General features: G+C 36.5%; 1 protein-coding gene and 1 long non-coding RNA gene across 5 annotated transcripts in view; one reads left to right on the top strand and one right to left on the bottom strand.

The window, feature by feature from the left end:
* Window positions 1–11,291, top strand: part of LOC140512890 (uncharacterized) — a 40,147-nt gene extending 28,856 nt beyond the window's left edge. Inside the window, exons 5-7 of the long non-coding RNA XR_011969960.1 lie at window positions 147–245; window positions 545–8,363; window positions 9,733–11,291. This is a non-coding gene — a long non-coding RNA (uncharacterized lncRNA). The remainder of the gene's footprint in view (window positions 1–146; window positions 246–544; window positions 8,364–9,732) is intronic.
* KLF12 (KLF transcription factor 12) overlaps window positions 1–18,349 on the bottom strand; it is a 561,576-nt gene that overhangs the window by 27,203 nt on the left and 516,024 nt on the right. For all 4 annotated transcript variants that reach the window (XM_072622304.1, XM_072622303.1, XM_072622305.1 and 1 more), the window contains one exon: window positions 8,795–8,952. In XM_072622304.1, the coding sequence (XP_072478405.1) occupies window positions 8,795–8,952 (158 nt within the window). The remainder of the gene's footprint in view (window positions 1–8,794; window positions 8,953–18,349) is intronic.

The raw sequence follows: 18,349 nt of genomic DNA, 5'->3' as shown, positions 1-18,349 counted from the left end.
TATGGGGAAAAACCTGTATGGAGATTTTTATCTGGTCTCCTACTTTTTGTTATATTAACAAGAAGATGTTTTTCTGTTTATGCTAGAGAAGCATATAAAAAAAATAGAAAGTTAATAATGGATTCTTTCCTTATTATAATTTTCAGGAGACCAAAAGCCAATTCTGACTTAAGGTCATGTCAACAGAGTGTTACTGAATTGACCTTTCTGATCCAGCTTCACAGTATGTTCTATCAAGTGATGAGGTAATTTGGTCAAATAAACAATTTGACAGGGTTTGTTTTTTCTTTTTTTAAACAGCAAATATAGACATGGCCCAAACATCCACTATAATTATGTTTCTTTTCTTCCTTTCTCTTTCTCTCTCTCTTTCTTTCTTTCCATCTCTTTCTCTCCCTTGCTTTCCTTCCTTCCTTCCTTTTTTCCTCTCTTCCTTTCTCCATACACTTTAGTAGCTAGCATCACTGCCTTAATAAGCCAAGATGTCTGGTCAAATTACTTTTGGTCTTAAAATAGCTTGACTTCATCAATATTTCTTTTTCAGACATATCTTCACATCTACAATACAATCAGTAAGAATGGTGAGTGCTTGTCTCACTCACACGGACGCCATTTTGAAGACTGGCTAAGCCAGAGAACCAGAGGTATTGAATAGAGAATGCTAGATTAGAAGGAGGCCTTAGAGAACATCTGCAAGAATAATTCCATCACTTCACAGATAAGTGAACTGAAGCTCTGAGACATTAAGTGACCTGCCTAAAGAAGTTAACTGATTTCATATGGAAGTCAGGTTAAAATAAGTATGATATTCAAGGAACATACTTTTAGACTCATTTTTTCCAGCTTTCTATCTGAAAGTACTGTGACATTAGCAATGTTTCTGTTGAAAATCAACAAAAAAAGTAACATTTCCATTTTATGAGGTGGAAAAAAGGCATGTACTTCTGTTCGAACCTTTCTACAACTCTATAATTATAATAGATTGTTTTCTTTTAAATGTTACCATGGGAGATTTATTTAAAGTTGGTGCTATTTAAATTTCTCATATGAACACAAATATTTCATTTTGAGCTCATTTGTTTTTTTCCAAGTGAATTTTAAAAATGATTCATTTTCTCGTTACTTAGATGAATATGAATTATCAAGTGATTTAAAGAAAACCCTTATAATGATAATTCGCCTTTATTTCTGAGTTACAAAGACTTGTGGCTGACTTTTTTACATGACCTAAAGTACTTCAAATTGTAAATGCATCTTCATTTTATCTGTACGCCAAGAAAGATTATAACATCTTTGTTCAAACATAGAAAGATCCTTCACTACATTTCATGATTCACGGAATACAGTGATAATTTACATCAATAACTTAGAGTTGGTTTTCTAACAGTTTTAGGTTTAAGTAATACTAATGCTCAGAGAATAAAAGGGCACGAAGGTTAAAGATACTGCTACCTTCTTTCTATCGCCCTGAAGACCGTGGATTTTTGAGTTTTATAGCAAAAATAGAGCCACAAGCAAACGAAGGTAAAGGGGAAAGAATGTTCATGGTATCACATGAAAGCACTTCTTAAAAACCTTTTCACTGTCATGGAAGATTTATGGGTTGACACAAAAGCTTTCTAAACCAAATTTAGTTATTCATTTATTTGACTCAGGTAATAATTACTCTGCTTTTTTACAAGATTGTCTTCTTCCATATGGTGGCTAAATATTTGAAGAAAAAAAAACCCAAAACCAAACAAACATGATTTATTTTTACAAATGATTTAACCACACTTAAGCTCTCTGATAACTATTTTCATAAAAGTGACTATCTTGTCACCTCTACTAAGATAATTTTATATTAAATGTCTTTCTAAAGTAAGAAAGAGTTAATGATAAAAGATGTTAGGAATTGCCATAAAAAGTGCTTCCTTCCATATCAAGATGATGCGACTGCTCTCTCACAATGAAGAAATTTTGTTCTTTGGATTGGTTTTTCTACTATAGTAAAATTCAAGTAATTTGAAGTACCTGGGTCTAAAGGACAGACTGAATTCTTGTAGGCTGTATGACAGAATCTTTATAGATATATACAAGTCTACATCTTAAACCACCTGTCATAACCACAGTGATGCTAATCAAGTGTTAAATGGCAGAAATTCTAAGAAAAACTTTCTTAATAAACAGATCAATATGATAAGTAGTAATATTTGATTTATTTAAATATAAATGGATCCTTAGTTACTTAAAAATAGTTTATGGTCTTAAGCATTTGAATTTTCTTTCTGGAATTTTTCATATGCTACTGGTTTATAGTTTGATTGCTAAAGAAAGGTAAACTTCAGTTGTCTGAATGAGCAGCAATTCTAAATCAACAGATTCTGACTTTGTGGGATTTTAAAAATCAATGCTGGTTGAATACAGTCATGACAGATTTATTCTATACCATCCAAATTCTTGCCCAGAGCACCTTGCTATTAATGGCTCACAGTTATGAGATTGCTGTCCAGGCTTTAAGGGTGTAGTCAGTGGCTGTGGGACATACCTTTTTCCCTGTGCAATGTAAATTAGCCCTCACAGAAATCAAATGCATGACCTTGACATCATGCTCTGTCTACTGAAATGGCCCAGACATGAGCTCTGATAGACAGACACAAACTGAGTCCAGCTAACTATGGACACGTGTGAAATGATTTGGCTTCTCTTAGGTGGAAACCAAACTTTTAGCAACTTTACGCATCTGGAACATACCGAAGAATACAAAAATGGCTTCCAAGCAACTCTACTCTCACAAATCAAATGCATTTGACTAAGTGGGAGAGACAAGTAGGGACTTTACTTGGAGAACTATATAGAATAATGAAGAGTGACAAAAAAAAGACGGAAACAGAAGAATTCTGAAAAGTAGACAGAAAAGTCGACAGGTCGCTAGATATTTGTTAAGCATGATATGCATAAAAAAAAAAAAAACACCTCCAACAAGCCTTTATAAAACTAATAGTGTACTGGGAGAAATTATTATAGACCTTGAAATAATTTCATATTAAAACATTTTACATTCATTATGGTGATCTTGATTCATCAAGAATAGTTAAAATTATGTTCATTGCTCTCTGTTTAAGAAATCAGGGTAGTACACACTACATTTTAACCAACCCATCAACAAGTATTTTATTAATATGCCAGGTACTGTGCTATGTTCTGGGGATACAAAGAAAAGGGTGAAAATAGCTCTTGATGTCACAGAACTTATATTTTAGCCAGGGAGAGATTTATTTATGTAGGCATATAAAAGGAAAAAAGTAGATTATCAATAGGTATCTATGTAACAAAAGAGAAAAAAGAGGAGAAAATATGGGGGCAAAAAAGTAGTAGCTGGAGGGATTAGAAAAGCTCTCATGGAGGAGATGAACTTACATCTTGAAAGAGAACAGTGATTTTGAGAAATACATCTGAGAAAGCAGTGCATTCAAGGTATGGAGGATGTTGGTATAAAGACTTGAAAGCAGGAAGCAGAGTGTCATTCATGAGGAAGAACCAGAAAGTCATATTGGCTACAATGTAGAGTGTATCAAGGGAAGTATAATGTGTATTGAAACTAGAAAAGTAAGCTGAGGCCAAATTTTTAAAGGCTTTAAAATGACAAACTAGGGATTTTATATTTGATTTTGAGAGTATAAGAGAAAGAAAAAAATATTTTAAAATTACAACTGGTCCATGAGCAGCTCAGCTTGTGTTACTTGTAGCTCTTTATGATGGCCAAGCTTTTCCTTACACTAACCATTCTGTCATATATAGCACAGGTATTATTATCTCCGTTGTACAGATGAAAGAACCAAGGCTCAGAGATCCGTGATTTGTGTACGGTTCCAAAGCTAGTTTCTGACTCAGGCCTCAAAGCCAGAACTTGTGAACCCTCGACCAGTCCACTTACGTTTCAAATCCATCACATTTCAGGGTCAGCTAGCGATTGACAATATCAGCTCAATGTGGCACTCCTAGTCTGCAGTGTTGAAAGGATAATTATTTCAAAAATCTACAGGTGTGCAGTTTTCAATTAAGGAAATCTCACAAAAGTCAGATTGTACTGGTTAAAGCAGCCTGAGGAGTTCCAAATGCTAATTTATTACGGATTCTTAATAAGACGGCAATGATAATTTGTACTATGCAATGATTCAATATCTTTGAAGACGTTATATTTTCATGTTTTCCAAGTGCTATTTCACTATTTTATTTCTTGCCTTTTATTTTCTTATCCTTACGCTCCAATAATCTCCTATGACTCCAGATGTGTTTTCATGCCATACTATTTTAACCACCAGAGGTCCCTGCTTCACTGTTCTTCTAACCTCATCCTCAGCTTTCTAGAATTTCTTGTTCTTGTACACCATCTAGTGGGTTTAGTAGCTACTGAAGGCTGAATGTGATTTCTTTGGAAAGGTATTAAAACCAATAATTATGGTGGCACACCTTCTTACCAATAAAACACATTACTGACCACGGAGAACTCCTAGAAGTTTTTCCTCTTAAAATTAAAAAAATCTCGAGCAATCTTTAGTTCAACCACTTAGGTTTCCATAGGTTTTAAGAGCACGAAAACTGGTAGCATACACTGAGTATAGGAAAGGTTTTAAATGTTCTAAAAATTTTTTCCTTCTAAAAAGGTGAAATATGTGCTAATCCAGACTACAAAATAAGGTTAATGTACCAGCTGCAGAAAATATACAGGGCATTTCCCACTGTATAAAGACACCAGGGACAATTAAAGGAGTTCAAAACAACCTGGCTTTCAAACCATAACACTACTTGCTATACACCCCATGTCTATGAAACATGATTTATTGTTTGTAAATATAAAGGAACTACAGTCTGGTTTTAACATTTTTGGTTAATTCAAAATTCCTCAGCAAACATCTATTTTTAAAAAGCTTCCTTTTCACATTCCTACCAACATGTTTGATTCACCATAAATTTGAAAGCCTGCCCAAATAAACAGGGAGACTGATGAGGCACTGATAAAATACAATGAGACCAAGTGCTGAAATGTTGAGTTGTTGGAAAATGTGATTTTAAAAAAAAGAAAGGCTTCTATTAAAAGCATGCATGCCTTTCATAATTCATTTCAACATAATCTGAAACTAGGCCATTAATTACTATTGATCATAGATAAGTAATTTGTTCATACTGCCTGAAGCAAAGGTAAGGCCTAGGAAGATATTTAATAAATTTAATATAAACTAGCACTTATACAAATAAATAGCTAATGATGTCACCAATATCTAGAATATTTCAACCCAGAGACTTTACTAAATTAGCTTTAGTCTGACAGAACTGAAACTGAATGACTGCTACGCCCTGAAACTTTGTACTTAATCCTAGGGAGCTCTCATGGGTTCCCTAAGGGTAAGTCATATTAATCTCATTTCATTTCCATTCTTTATAAGGTCACTGAATTGAGATCAGAAGAATGTACATTACTGATTATGTATTCAATAGATATTCACTTAATGAGAGAAAGAAGGAAGAAACAATGAAGCATTCCTTGATTTTAGCAAGGCATTTTACAAAGTCTTGTATATTTTTACAAAAGAGAGATATACTGGTGCATAATGATACAGTTAGGTAAATTTTTAACTGACTGAAACACTCTACCTAAAGAATATTTTGGGGGATAGTGGGCAAAAATTAAATTAGACACCTGGATTTAAGTTCTATCTCTGACAAGATCAATTATGTCAGCTTTGTATTTTTATTTTAGTTGACCTGTGATTTACTGGTAAAAGGAATTCTAGATGATGAAACTCTCTCCACCAATGTAGAAATGACGAATTGTTTCACAACTGAGAGTCTTAAAATGTTGTTAGAGGCCCTTGAGAGGATAAGTGAATTCCCCAGGGTTATATAGACAGTATGTCAATCAAGGTTTCCTTATTCTGGGCACCAGTACCTAAAATGCTATCCTACAATGCCTCCAAATATTTCTCTTAAATTTCTTTAATTCTCAGTTTTCTCATTTGGAAATTAAGCAGTGGAAATTAATTATATGCTGGGAATTGAAGTTTTATGGCTGGAATGGAGCCTTGTGACTGTAGCTGTCAGGTCCAGGGACATCAAGATATGGTGAAGATATTGAGTGATTCCTGAAATGGGTAAAACAGAGCCCAGGGCTTTTTGTCCTTGGTGAAAGTGAATCGTTGGAGTCACTGTCATTGCTGACTGGGAGGAGGGTGGGTTCTATTATTTCCTACAATGCAAAGAAAATCCTGTAGGCAATGCATAGACAAATCATTATGTGAGAGTGGAGTAGTGGGTAGTGACCAGAGAGAAGGTCATGCCCAGTGGGAGGAGAAAAAAAGTGTCTGGACCACGCTAGTAATGCCCACTTTCCAAGAATGGGACCTGACGAAGGAATGAGTACCCTTCTCTTTCTTTTTCACATTTAACCAAACAAGCTGCAAAGTTTGACTCCACAAAGACTAAGTCCAAAGCAAAACGGAGGAAAGAACGTGACATACAGGCATTGAAGCTTCTTGTGGGGATGCACTGTTTCATTTTTGTTCTTGTATCCTCCCAGGTCCAGTGCCAGAGACATAGCAGGTGGTGAATAAATGCTTGTAAACTGATCAGAAATAACATTTGTACTATGTTTTCAGGTTGATTTCTAATGGTTCCTTCTTTTACCCTCTAGGTTCTAGACAAATTGGCCTATTTGCTTCTCTTACATATGACGTTTCAGCCCCAACTTTCTGTACAAATGGTCCCTTATTCCCAGGATATTCACCCTCTTCTTTTATTTCTCATAAAATATGTAACTTTGTTCAAAACTCAGCTCATCTGCCACATAAGGACTCTCCTGATGGCTCCAAAATTACTATGCAAATGTGTTATATTTAATTATCTGTATAGATTTTATTTCCCCTCAAGTAGTTAAGCTCACTGGGGACAGCAGGCTCTCATTTTTATTTTTATATCTCCAGACCCTAGGCTAATACCTGGTACACAGGAACTATCAGTAAGTTCTTGCTGAATTATATTAAACACTACTAAGAGTGGTAAGGATTAAATTAGATAGTGTATAAAACACTTTCTATCTATTACAGCACTGAATATATCGGAGACATTGTTATTGCTAAAGACACCAATCCTAAAGTGGATGCCTACTTGCTGCTGAGGTTGGCCCTTGACACTTTCCTAAATAACATTTTTATTAACAGTTTAGATGAAGACGTAGAAGGTGTGATTGTCAAATCTGCTGGTGATATAAAACTTGGATAGATAAGTAATATTCTGGATGACAAAAATGCAATCCAAAACAATTTCTATATGTCAGATTTATAGACCCAAACCGCTACAGACCTCAACAAAACCTTTTCAAACTGAGTAGAAATGAATTAATTATTTCCTTTTCTCATGCATGAGTCCATTTGGTATTAAGCTCCGTACAAAATGTATGTGTGGGGGAAAAAAAGTAAAATATGAAAACTTTTCTCTCTAGAAAGTATGAATTCACTGACTTGTGAATCTTTTCCTTGACTAGACAGAGCCCTCCCTTTGCTTCTCATTTCTCCATCTGCCTGGCCAGTGACATTTATGTAAAGTGACATGATCTGTTTCAGCTTATAAAACAGATTCTGGGGGATGGGGAAGGAATACCACCTGTTTGTTTTCCCTAATGTTATATACCTTGTACATGTGGGAACAGTAAATAGCATCTAAGGATACATTTGATCTGTTCAGAGTCTGGGATAATAACTAAAGAGGCAACTACTATCTCTTGGCTCCAAAACCAATGACTAAGATTGAACTAATCAGCAACTTTAGAATATAATCTCTTCATTACCATATGCCTAGATTCACAGAGTATTCCTTTAGTGGATCATAGATTTAGAAGGAGAAGCTACATTAGAAGTCATTTAATATAATCTCTGCTTTTCAGATAGGAAGGAACTGGGGCCCCAAAAGGTTAAGTGATTTGTCCAAGATGACAGAGCTTTGTATCGGCACAGGTAGGATTCAAATCCAGGTCCATTAAGTCAAATCCAACACTCTTTATTCCACCACATAAAAGCAAAATAGAAATGCATACAACAGGTATGGCAGGGAAGGATAAAGTAAAGGACAGACTTTAGCAGTCAATCTAACAGGGACTATGTAAACACAAAGATAAGGACCTAAAAACATAAAAGAGCAAGAAAAAAGTGAGGAAAAGGAAAACAATGTCAATAAGCAGAATTTTGGAAAAATATAAAGAAAAATGATAGCCTTTGTGACTGTTGCTAATTCACTGTATTCATAATGTATCATTTTCTTAGGCTCTGAAATGAGGTTCCTTGTCCCTGTCCGCCTGTTTGGCAGAGCTACTGTGAGGGTCTCACATGAAGGTACATTTAAACCAGTAATAATGTAAGGTGGTCTTTTTTTTTTAATTGGGAGGAGAGAAAAGGGTGGTTCAGTGAGGAAAATGCTTAAGGATAATTTATTTTCAATATATGTTGATTAATGCTGATAGAATCCTGATAAACTTCATAATAATTAATTAGCAAAAAAAAGAAATTCGGATCATTTCTTGAGTTTAGCTCTAAATGTTTTTAAGAAATGCTTCAGTAGTTCTCCAATTCTGCTTAAAATCAGAAGCATTTTCTCAACACAAAAGAAATGATTAAAACAGATTTAACTGCATAGTGGGAGTATTAGTGTGAATATCTTGTATCATTGCATACAAACTTTCAAATGTCAGATTCTGCCACACCTGTCCTTGTTTGTGCTAATTCCAAAAACAAATTCCTGTGTGTGACTCCCATTATATTCTGACCTGTGTGCGTCCTCCGATGGGCCTTCAAGTGAGAACTCTTCGTATATACTTTGTTGCATCCCTCAAAATCACATCTGTGGATACGCCGTTTCCTGGAGTCTGGAGACTCAGACCGTCTCTGGCGTCTTGTGCTCTCAATACTGAAGGGTGAAATTGAACTGGAAGATAGAAATGAGGTAGTGAAAAATTGTGAAAAAGCATCACAGCATTCTAACACTGCATAATCTTTAAGTTCATCATCTGTGAGGGTGGCACTATAGACTAGAGGTCTGAGTTCCTTTCATTTCCAAGGCCAGTGGATGGCACAGTCTTCCATTCTTCTTCTTAAAAGATATGTCATAAGATCTACTTTGTAAAAAGGAACTCTCCAAAGGAGAAAGTCATATGCTAAACATATTATCATCAGAAAGGTGGTATGGTGAGAGAAAAAGCACACTGACCCAGGAGCTTCCCTCTGATGCTTCCTTACCTATGTGACCTTGGTCAAATTATGTAACCTTCCCAGGTCTCAGTTTCCTTATCTGAAAAAGTTGCATTTGATGGTCTCAATCCCTTCCAGTTCTAGAACTATGATCCAGTATGTCCCAATATTGACTCAATCCTCTATAATCAGATATAAAATATGCAGCCCACAACAATCCAAGTGGAGCCTAAACCAGATTAGTATATAATTGGGAAACGCTTAGCAAAATAAATAAAAACACAATGAAACATAGTCAGCAGACGTTCAGCAGGGATACTTATGGATGGATGAGTGGCCCCTCTTTCTATCTGGGTTTGACACCACTGTTGTACATTATCTTCATAAAGTCTAGTAGGTAGGAGAGTGAACTGGATAAATATTAATTACAGGGATAAAAAAGTTTTGTGGCTATTCGATTTACACATTTGTGGTTTTGATCATTTTAACATGTTTCCAAAAAACTTTTTTGCTTTAGACATGCTGGAGAAGATAACAACAGGGCTGCATATAGATATACAGACAGCATGCAGATGTGAAATACATGTGATGAGTCAAGTCAACAAGCTTTTATTAAGAGTTCACTATGTGCTAATTGCTGAGGATAAAGGGAAAGGTAAGAACACACCCTGCCCCAGGGAACTCACATTTTAACTGCAAGGCAACATGCAAACAATTTTGTACACACAAGATCTACGTAGGGCAAAGCAGGGGTTAACGGAGACAGAGGTAAAGAAAATGTATGAACAAGCTTAAATATAAATGCGAACTTCAAAGCAAGTTAGGTCAGTCTGTAGGAAACGCCCTTGGGACATTCACATTGTGACTCATGACAAGTTATTTCTATGAAAAAAAAGCAAACCAAACTCCTTGACATTTAACTTTTCAAATCAGTGGTGAGGAGTACAGTACATTTTGTTTAAAGATTAGCTGTACTATCTTCTGGGGGGTGGAGGAGGGGGGAGAAACAGCTAAAACTAGGAACGACAAGCCTGAATTGAAGGCTGTTTAATTTTAATGCATCAGTAGAAAAACAGGATTAGGTTGTAATGCCAAATAATTGATTAACATGTACTCTTCCAAATCCTAGGCTGATATGATTGAGATGTATATGTGGAAGATGCCTTCTTCTCTCTCTCTCTCTCTCTCTCTCTCTCTCTCTCTCTCTCTCTCCTTCCTTCCCTCCCTCCCTCTCTGTCTCTCCCCCCCCCCCCAATTTTATGATTGTTATCTTTAAAGGGTTGAAAAACAGAACTGACATTCCATAAATTCAGCCTACTAGACTGTTGGGAAAACTGACAGAATAGTTGGAGTGGAGAAGAAATATTTGCCCTATGATTTAGGAGCAGCTATGCAGTTGTTTTAAAAAGAAGGGTGATGAAAGCTTAGCATTTACCTTGAGGATTTGGGAGCGGTATTTCATCCTCTGTTCAAACTGTGCTTAGTCAAACTTTGTTCTTAAGGGCTCTCTCAGTAATATCACATTATATACAAAGTCACACTCAATATATACACTGTCAACTAAGATTTTCATGCTTCTGTTTTGCATTAGGAAATGAAAAAAAAAGCAGTAGGCATTTTTTTTTTTTGTATTAGAAGGAAGAAAAGAGGAAAAGAAAACCAAAAACCCCATTTATTTAACTTCTCTCTGTTCAGTTCATGTCAAGGCTTTGCCTGTAAAATGAAAGGACCATGTCATGACCAACTCATTCATTTTAACTTGGGATTGCTATACAGGTGATTCAGATACCGATAATGGGCTTCTGTTATAAGATCTACATAGGTAGTTCAGTTTGCCAGCTCCATCTTGTATCACTTCAGGCTTTCCCGATAACACATTTCAGCACAGGGAAGTAAATCAGTCAGTCAATAAACATTTATTAAGTGCATACTGTATACCAGGCACTATGTGCTGGGTATACAGAGGAAGGTCAAAGACAATTCCTACTTTCAAGAAACTCGCGAGTCTAACATGTAAACAACTAGGTACAAACAAGCTGTCTATTTATCTACCTTTGTGTATATATATATATATATATACACACACACACACACACACACACACACACATATATATATATACATACATACACATGCACACACTCTTTCCACACACACACACACACACACACACACACACATATATATACATACATACACATGCACACACTCTTTACACACACACACACACACACACACACACACACACACACTAAATAACAGAGGGAAGCCACCAGAATTCAAGAGTAGCTATAGAGGTAAAATATAAATTAATTCAAACCAAAGAGTCAAAGATTTAGAATCGAGTTGGAATGGCTATCTTGTCCAATTTCCTCATTTTATGGATAAAAAAAATGAATGCCCCCCCTAAAACCCCAAAACAAAACATGACTTTGTGTAAAGACATAGAGGTAACAGGGGACGGGCGCAGTTTCAAACTTGTCTTCTGGCTACAAATCCAACTCCCTTTCCACTGTACCACAATGTGCTATATGATGGAGTCACAAAAACAAAGCAGCTCATCTAGAGGGAACTCACCCAAGGTGACAGAGACACCTCGTATACAAGGAAGGAAATATAAATGACTATAAAAGTCATTCCAAGAAAGAGAGAGTGAGTGTTGGCTGGTGGGGTAAGAAAGTCTCTGATAGGAAGAGACCCCTGAGTTAGGCTTTGGAGAAAGATTGAGAGGTTAGGAGGTAAAGAAGGAATGCACACCAGACATGTACAAACTGAAATCTTCAAGTTTTCCTTGGCATTTCTACATTACAGTATAATGTAATTCATTTACCCATTTAACTACCACTTATTATGCATCTAATATAACAGAAATGAATTCATTATTTTTGTTTTCAGCCATAAAAATGTATGGGCCACATGCTCTGGTGCTAAAAAGAAATGAAAGTTTTTATCTTGTCTCAGTTTTGCCACCTTAAAAGTAGAGGGAATTCTATTATCTTGCTTGTTTCTTCAGCATTGATTATGTGACTATGGAGTTATTTTTGCATGATGTGTTGAGGTCCTCAGGTAATAAAATTATAACTAAAATGGAAATAACTTGCTTTTTTCCCAAATATGTGTTACAGTCATAAAATTTTAGTTACTGTCCAAAACGAAAATCTCTAAACTCTATAGCTATCTCAGAAATGTCCCAAAACTTTGGCTATGTTTAGTTAATGTTGAGTTCTAAACTGATCCTCAAAGCGATTCTATACATTACTACATCTCTCATACCACATTTACACACACATACACACACATACCTACATACACACGTATGTGTGTATGAATATATATTACTGGAAATCAGGATATTTCTGCCTGCAGTCCATTTTTGATAGTTATCTTCCAGTGTATTTGTGCAAAATGAGAAGAATTGCAAAAAAAAGGATGAAACCAAAACCAGGTAGCAAGAATATAGTCCCCAAGAGATACCAGAATGGCTGAAACTGTTCAACCACCTAACTACGTGGTGGGGATAGAGACAACTCCCTTTAGTAAGAGGATGCTTTAAAGATTATTTCACTAAACATTTGGCATCTACATAATGTTAGAGGAAGACAAGAGGAATGAATGAGCTTCAATTTACATAGGTTATAAACTGTTTTTTTTTTTTTTTAATATGGACGACTTACGAAAATCCATTCAATGGGTCTATGATATGACTGGAATATGTTTTCCTTCCAATAATGAGATCACAGCCCAAAAATTATATACAACTTGTATGACTCCTATGGAAATGACTTCTTTAATGCATGAAATAGATTTTCATTAAAATTATACACTCCATCTTCAGTTGAACAAATCCAGCATTCACTTAGTGCCTATTACATGCTCCCTAAATCCCAATTTTAAATGTGAGAAAAATCCTATCAAGAAGTATTCAGTGTTTCTTTTTTTGTCCTGTTTTTCTATCGCTCACAGACACATTTCTCATCTCTGCAGGAAGAGACAGGCAGCGATATCAAGAGGACATTAGACTAGGTTGGAATAGAAAGGATGTAAAAAGGCAATCCCTATTCCAAATAATGTAGCTATCTGTACTCATCCTTGGCTTCCTTGACTCAGCTCTATATGCCAGCATATGTCAGGCACACATAGGGGTAACCCCAAGTACCAGAGCCACAGTTTCAGCCATGGTTTTACTAGTGATTCTCTGGGCACAGCACATACACCATTAAAATGTTTCTGCTACGTTTTATTGAGGCTGTGTATGTTCTAATGTGGTGAAAATAGTGAAATGAGGCATTCTGAAGTCCCTAAGTGCTTCAGATGAAGTGTACTTTGTGGTCTGTTTTCATCAATTCCCTAAGTTTGAAATCAACCTGATAAGTTGTTTTATATGTAAAATGAAGAACTTTCATTCATTCGTTCACTTTTTCATAAATTCATTTTATTGAGCGCCTAATATATGCACCTAATAAACTGTGCATACTTAATATATTTAATAATTAATATGCTTAATATACAGTATGTTGTTTCAGGCATAAGAGAGTCAAAAGCAAAAAAGAAAAAAATCCCTGGTCTCAAGCGACTTACAGTCTTTTTTGGGTGGAAACAAGATATACATAGGTTAAAAAAAAAAACAACTCTATATAAAGTAGTTAAATTTTGGGCAGAGGAGGGCACCAGAAACTGGGAGGGTATCAAGAGACTGCACCTGACAGGATTCTTGAAGGAAGCTAAGGATCCTATGAGGCAGAGTGAAGAAGGAAGTGCATTCTAGGAAATGGAGATAAAATTTTGGGAGAACAGGGATGGAATGCTGCATCTGAGGAGCTCCAGGTGAGTTAGCTTGATTGGAATAAAGAATGTGTAAAGGAAAGTAATGTCGAATACGCCTGGAAACACAGGCTAGAGTCAGATTCTAAGTATTTACAGATTTAAAGCTAAAGGGCCCTTGAAGGCTGAGTACTCCAACTCTATCATTTTAGAGATGAGGAAACTGAGGCAGAAAGAAGTTAAATGACTTGATCAAGGTCATACAAGCGAGAGAAGCAGGGTTTGAACTCAGTTTTTCTGTGCTATTTGTACTGTATCAATTCCAAACAGAGGAATTTGTATTTGTATTTTGTCCTAGAAGAAAGAGGTAGATACCTGGGCTTTTTGAGCAGAGACGGTCCGAATTCTTTAGGAATAATATCAAATTGTTAGCCATGTGGAAAAGAAAGAAGACCAGAAATGAGGAGATCATCTAGGAGGCTATTAACTGAAGAAAGATAATGAGGGTCTGACATAAGTAAGCAAATACTTGCTTAATTTTGTTAATGACATTACCACTCTTTTCAATCACCCAGGTTTACAGCCTAGGAGCTAACAGTCATCTCCTTCCACACAGAGGGTGTTAAGGGGATGTGCCTGCCCCTGTCACCACTCCCTCCTGTGATCTGAAAAATCTGCATAAAAATTTTTGGCCCTCTCTGCACCACAGAAGTCTGAAGTTTTTCTTTTTCTTTTGTGGGATGTTTACAGTACCTTATTGCAAAATTTGGGTTGATATTACATAATACTATACATATATTTTATGCATTTCTGAGTTTCTAAACTCTTTCTCTGTTGTCTGCTGGCCTTTGTGTATTGTCTGTGACTTCTGTAAAACTCCCCCCAAATTTCCATTTAATTTCTTATGCCTCCCTGTGATAGACAGAGCAAAACCTCAATGGGGAAAGTCATGATGTTGAAGGAATAACTGTATTTACTAGCCCTTCTAGATGCAAAAAATCGCTAGATCCTGTCTAATCTGCTTCCATAACACTTCTCCCATCTGTCCCCTTTTCTCCACTCACACTACAGCTACCACAATTTGGGCATCATCAACTTCTTGACTCTATTACTGCAATAGCTTCTGAAATTATTATTTTTCTATTATATTAATAATCAATTATTCAATTAAGATGAAGGTTTTTCCCTTTTTTTCCCCCTTTTTTCCTTTTATTTCCTCATTTGAGGACCAGTCCCTGTAGGTTAGTCCATCTCTGAAGGGCACTGTTGATAGGTGAGATTTCTCCACAATAACCTAGGAGACTTCTGTTTTGAATGTAAACAGAATCTAATCAAGTGAATTCTAAAGCATTAAGCCCATGTCCTTGCACCCCTCCACTGGAGTTTAGAGTAACCCAGCTCATGAAGGAAGAAAGCAAGGCAAGTGGTCTGGGGAGAGATGGATTGCTTTATCCAGACTCCTGGAAGTGACTTAGTATCATGATCAAGCCATGTTCTCAGCACCAGGGTCTGAGGGCTTTCAGCCCATCTCCTCATTTGAAAGTCTATCCTCTTATTAACTGTTCACCCATCAACGCTGATTTTTCACTGGTCAGCAGCACCCACTTTTCTAAAACTACATTAGGGCATTTAGTATCTCCATTAGGTGTCTTTGATCACTCAGAGAAACCACTGGCAACCAATAAATTGATTATCAGCTAGCCCAGGCCTACATAACCTGCAGCCCACCAAAAGATTTTGAGTAGCCCACAAAAAATGTAGAAGATATCCTTTATGTGACGAGTTGTTATACATAATGAAGAACTTTTATTCTTTCATTCAGCTGTTCATAACTTCATTTTATTACGTGCCTAGTACATGTACTTAATAAACTATGCATACTTCATATACAGTATACTATCCCATGCACCAGGGAGCCAAAAGCAAGATTTCCTCTGTATTTTTTGTGGGCCGCCCAAAATCCCTTGGCATGCCCGCTGCAGGTTGTGCAGGCCTGAGCTAGCCTAATTAATAAACTGATTACTAATTACCCAGAAACTCTGTGTCTCAAGCTTTTCATTCATCTCACTTCCTGATTGGTCACTTTCTCTTTGGCCTTTCTTCTTCCAGGAGAATGGAAGGTAGTAGAGAATAGGGACCTTTTCATTTTGACTTTTATATTCTCAGCACCTGGTACAAGATAGATAAATGTTTTTTGAACTGAATTAAAATATACAAATTATTCCTTTGGAGTGCAGAAGAATTTGATGCTTATCTACAGTCTCAAAGTTTTCTTAAAACTCTGTGAAAATGACTAATATTGAACTGTTTTACCTGATTGCATTTGTATAGCCTCTACCTGACTGTTTACCATCTCAGGGAAAGATGGACAGAATTTGGAACTCAAAACTTAGAAAAAAAGTTTAAAAAAGTGTTTTAACATGTGATTGGGGGAAAAGAATAAAATACATTAAATAAAACACACTCTGTGAGAGGTCACTGAGTTCCGATATGCATTAGAGTGTCCCTTAAGAACAAGGATTATCTTGCTGCTTAGCACTATGTTTGGTACAAGAGTAACCATTTAACAAATGCCTTTTCTCTCATTCATTCATTTAATCATCCTCTCAATCATGTGCATTCTTAGAAACAAGCTGAGCAAGGCAAAAGAAGAGCTCTCTTCCTGGAACCACAGGCATTCGTAAATTGTAAAGGTACAATAACTGTGGGTCCACCCCTCATGAAGGAGGTTGCACCATTTACGAATGAATGCCTGAGGGAGCCTCCTAAGCACTGGGTTGTAATAATCAGATTTCAAGAGAACAAATGAGTGAATCATGACTTCAGTGGCACCAAAGTCCCAATTGGACGGAAGAGTTATATTAGAATTAAACCCAGAGAGGCTGGGAAAGTCACATCCAAGAGCTGTTTAAGGAGAAATGTACAGCAACGCTCCCATGAAAGAAATTAGGGTTAACAGTAATCAGCTGCTAACAAAAGATCATTTGTCATGTGGAGGAGAGTGACCTCAATGTGATAGGATGCCCTTCACTGAAATTGGAATTTTTATAGGAGGAGAAAAAGTCAAGGCATTATTTTGAGACTGGAGAGCAGACAGAGACATCCCCCTAACTAAGAATGGGAGCTAGAGAGCAAGAGAATAGCAGGGTCTGACATGTTCTCCATTATTAGTAAATCACATGTGCCTATATCTCAAGAAGCCATACTTGCAGTGATAGTAGGGCTGTGCTTCAGGTCAAGACAATTGGGACCGAACACAAAGCTATTTAACATGGGTATTTTTCATTTCACACAAATAACAGAACCGAAGAAAACAACAGCTTTTGTCATAACTCTTCTTATTTAAAACAATTAGCTGCACATTAAAATTTTTTAGATGTGATATATAGGAGTAAGACAATTTTTCTCTTTCCTTGAGAAAGATAAAGTGAATTTTCCTGGCATATAATAAGAGCTTAAAATCAGCTCCTAGTTAAATACTCTGTGCTCATTCTGCATAAACAGATTTGTGCACTTGTCTTTCCCATGAAAACAAGAGCTCCTTGAGAGTGGGGATTGCTTTATGCCATTGTATTTGTAAATTTAGCACCTAACACAGTGTATGGCCTCTAGTGGGCATTTAATAAGTGCTTATTGATCAACTGATTGATTCTCTTAACAGTGATCAGAGAGGGCAGTAAGAGCTAAGTATTGATCTGTTGCAGAAAAGTTCCTTCTAGAGCTGAAGTATTTGAGTTAAGCTATGCTGCCCTACAATCCAGTATCTCATTGGTGCCAAACAAACCCCAAAACAGACTAAGGGCGCAGGGGTGGGGAACCTGCAGCCTGAGGCCACGTGTGGCCTTCCAGGTCCTTGGGTGCAGCAGCCTTTTCTTCTAGTCCTCACTTTTATAGAAGAAATCCTTTTATTAAGGTGATTTGCTCTGTGCAGTTTGGATTCAGTCAAAGGGCTGTACCTGAGGACCTAGAGGGTCACATGTGGCCTTGAGGCCACAGGTTTCCCACCCATGGTAAGGACTCTATTTGGGCTAAGGAAAGATTAGAGAATATAATTTTCAAAGCTTAAGGCACATGTTTCCAATTTTATTTATAAAAAGCTTTTATCAGGTAACAAAACATAACTTTCAAAGCTGGAAGACCCAATTCACTTACTGTAGTCAACAAAAACTGTCAAATGCCTCAACCCTTTAGTAACATTTTAGGGATTCCATGGGAGGGTATGCTGAGTTAGAAATGGATAGAATTGTCTAATAGTCCAAATGGCAGCTTTGGGAATAAGCATACTTATTTGAAAAAAAAAAAACAACCAAAAAACAAAAGAACTGGACTAGGTGACCCTAGGGTCATAGGATCATGGATCTAGCGCTGGAAGG

Source organism: Notamacropus eugenii, chromosome 6 (assembly GCF_028372415.1).
Source record: "Notamacropus eugenii isolate mMacEug1 chromosome 6, mMacEug1.pri_v2, whole genome shotgun sequence".
Taxonomy (NCBI): domain Eukaryota; kingdom Metazoa; phylum Chordata; class Mammalia; order Diprotodontia; family Macropodidae; genus Notamacropus; species Notamacropus eugenii.
This window is presented reverse-complemented; position numbering and strand designations above follow the sequence as displayed.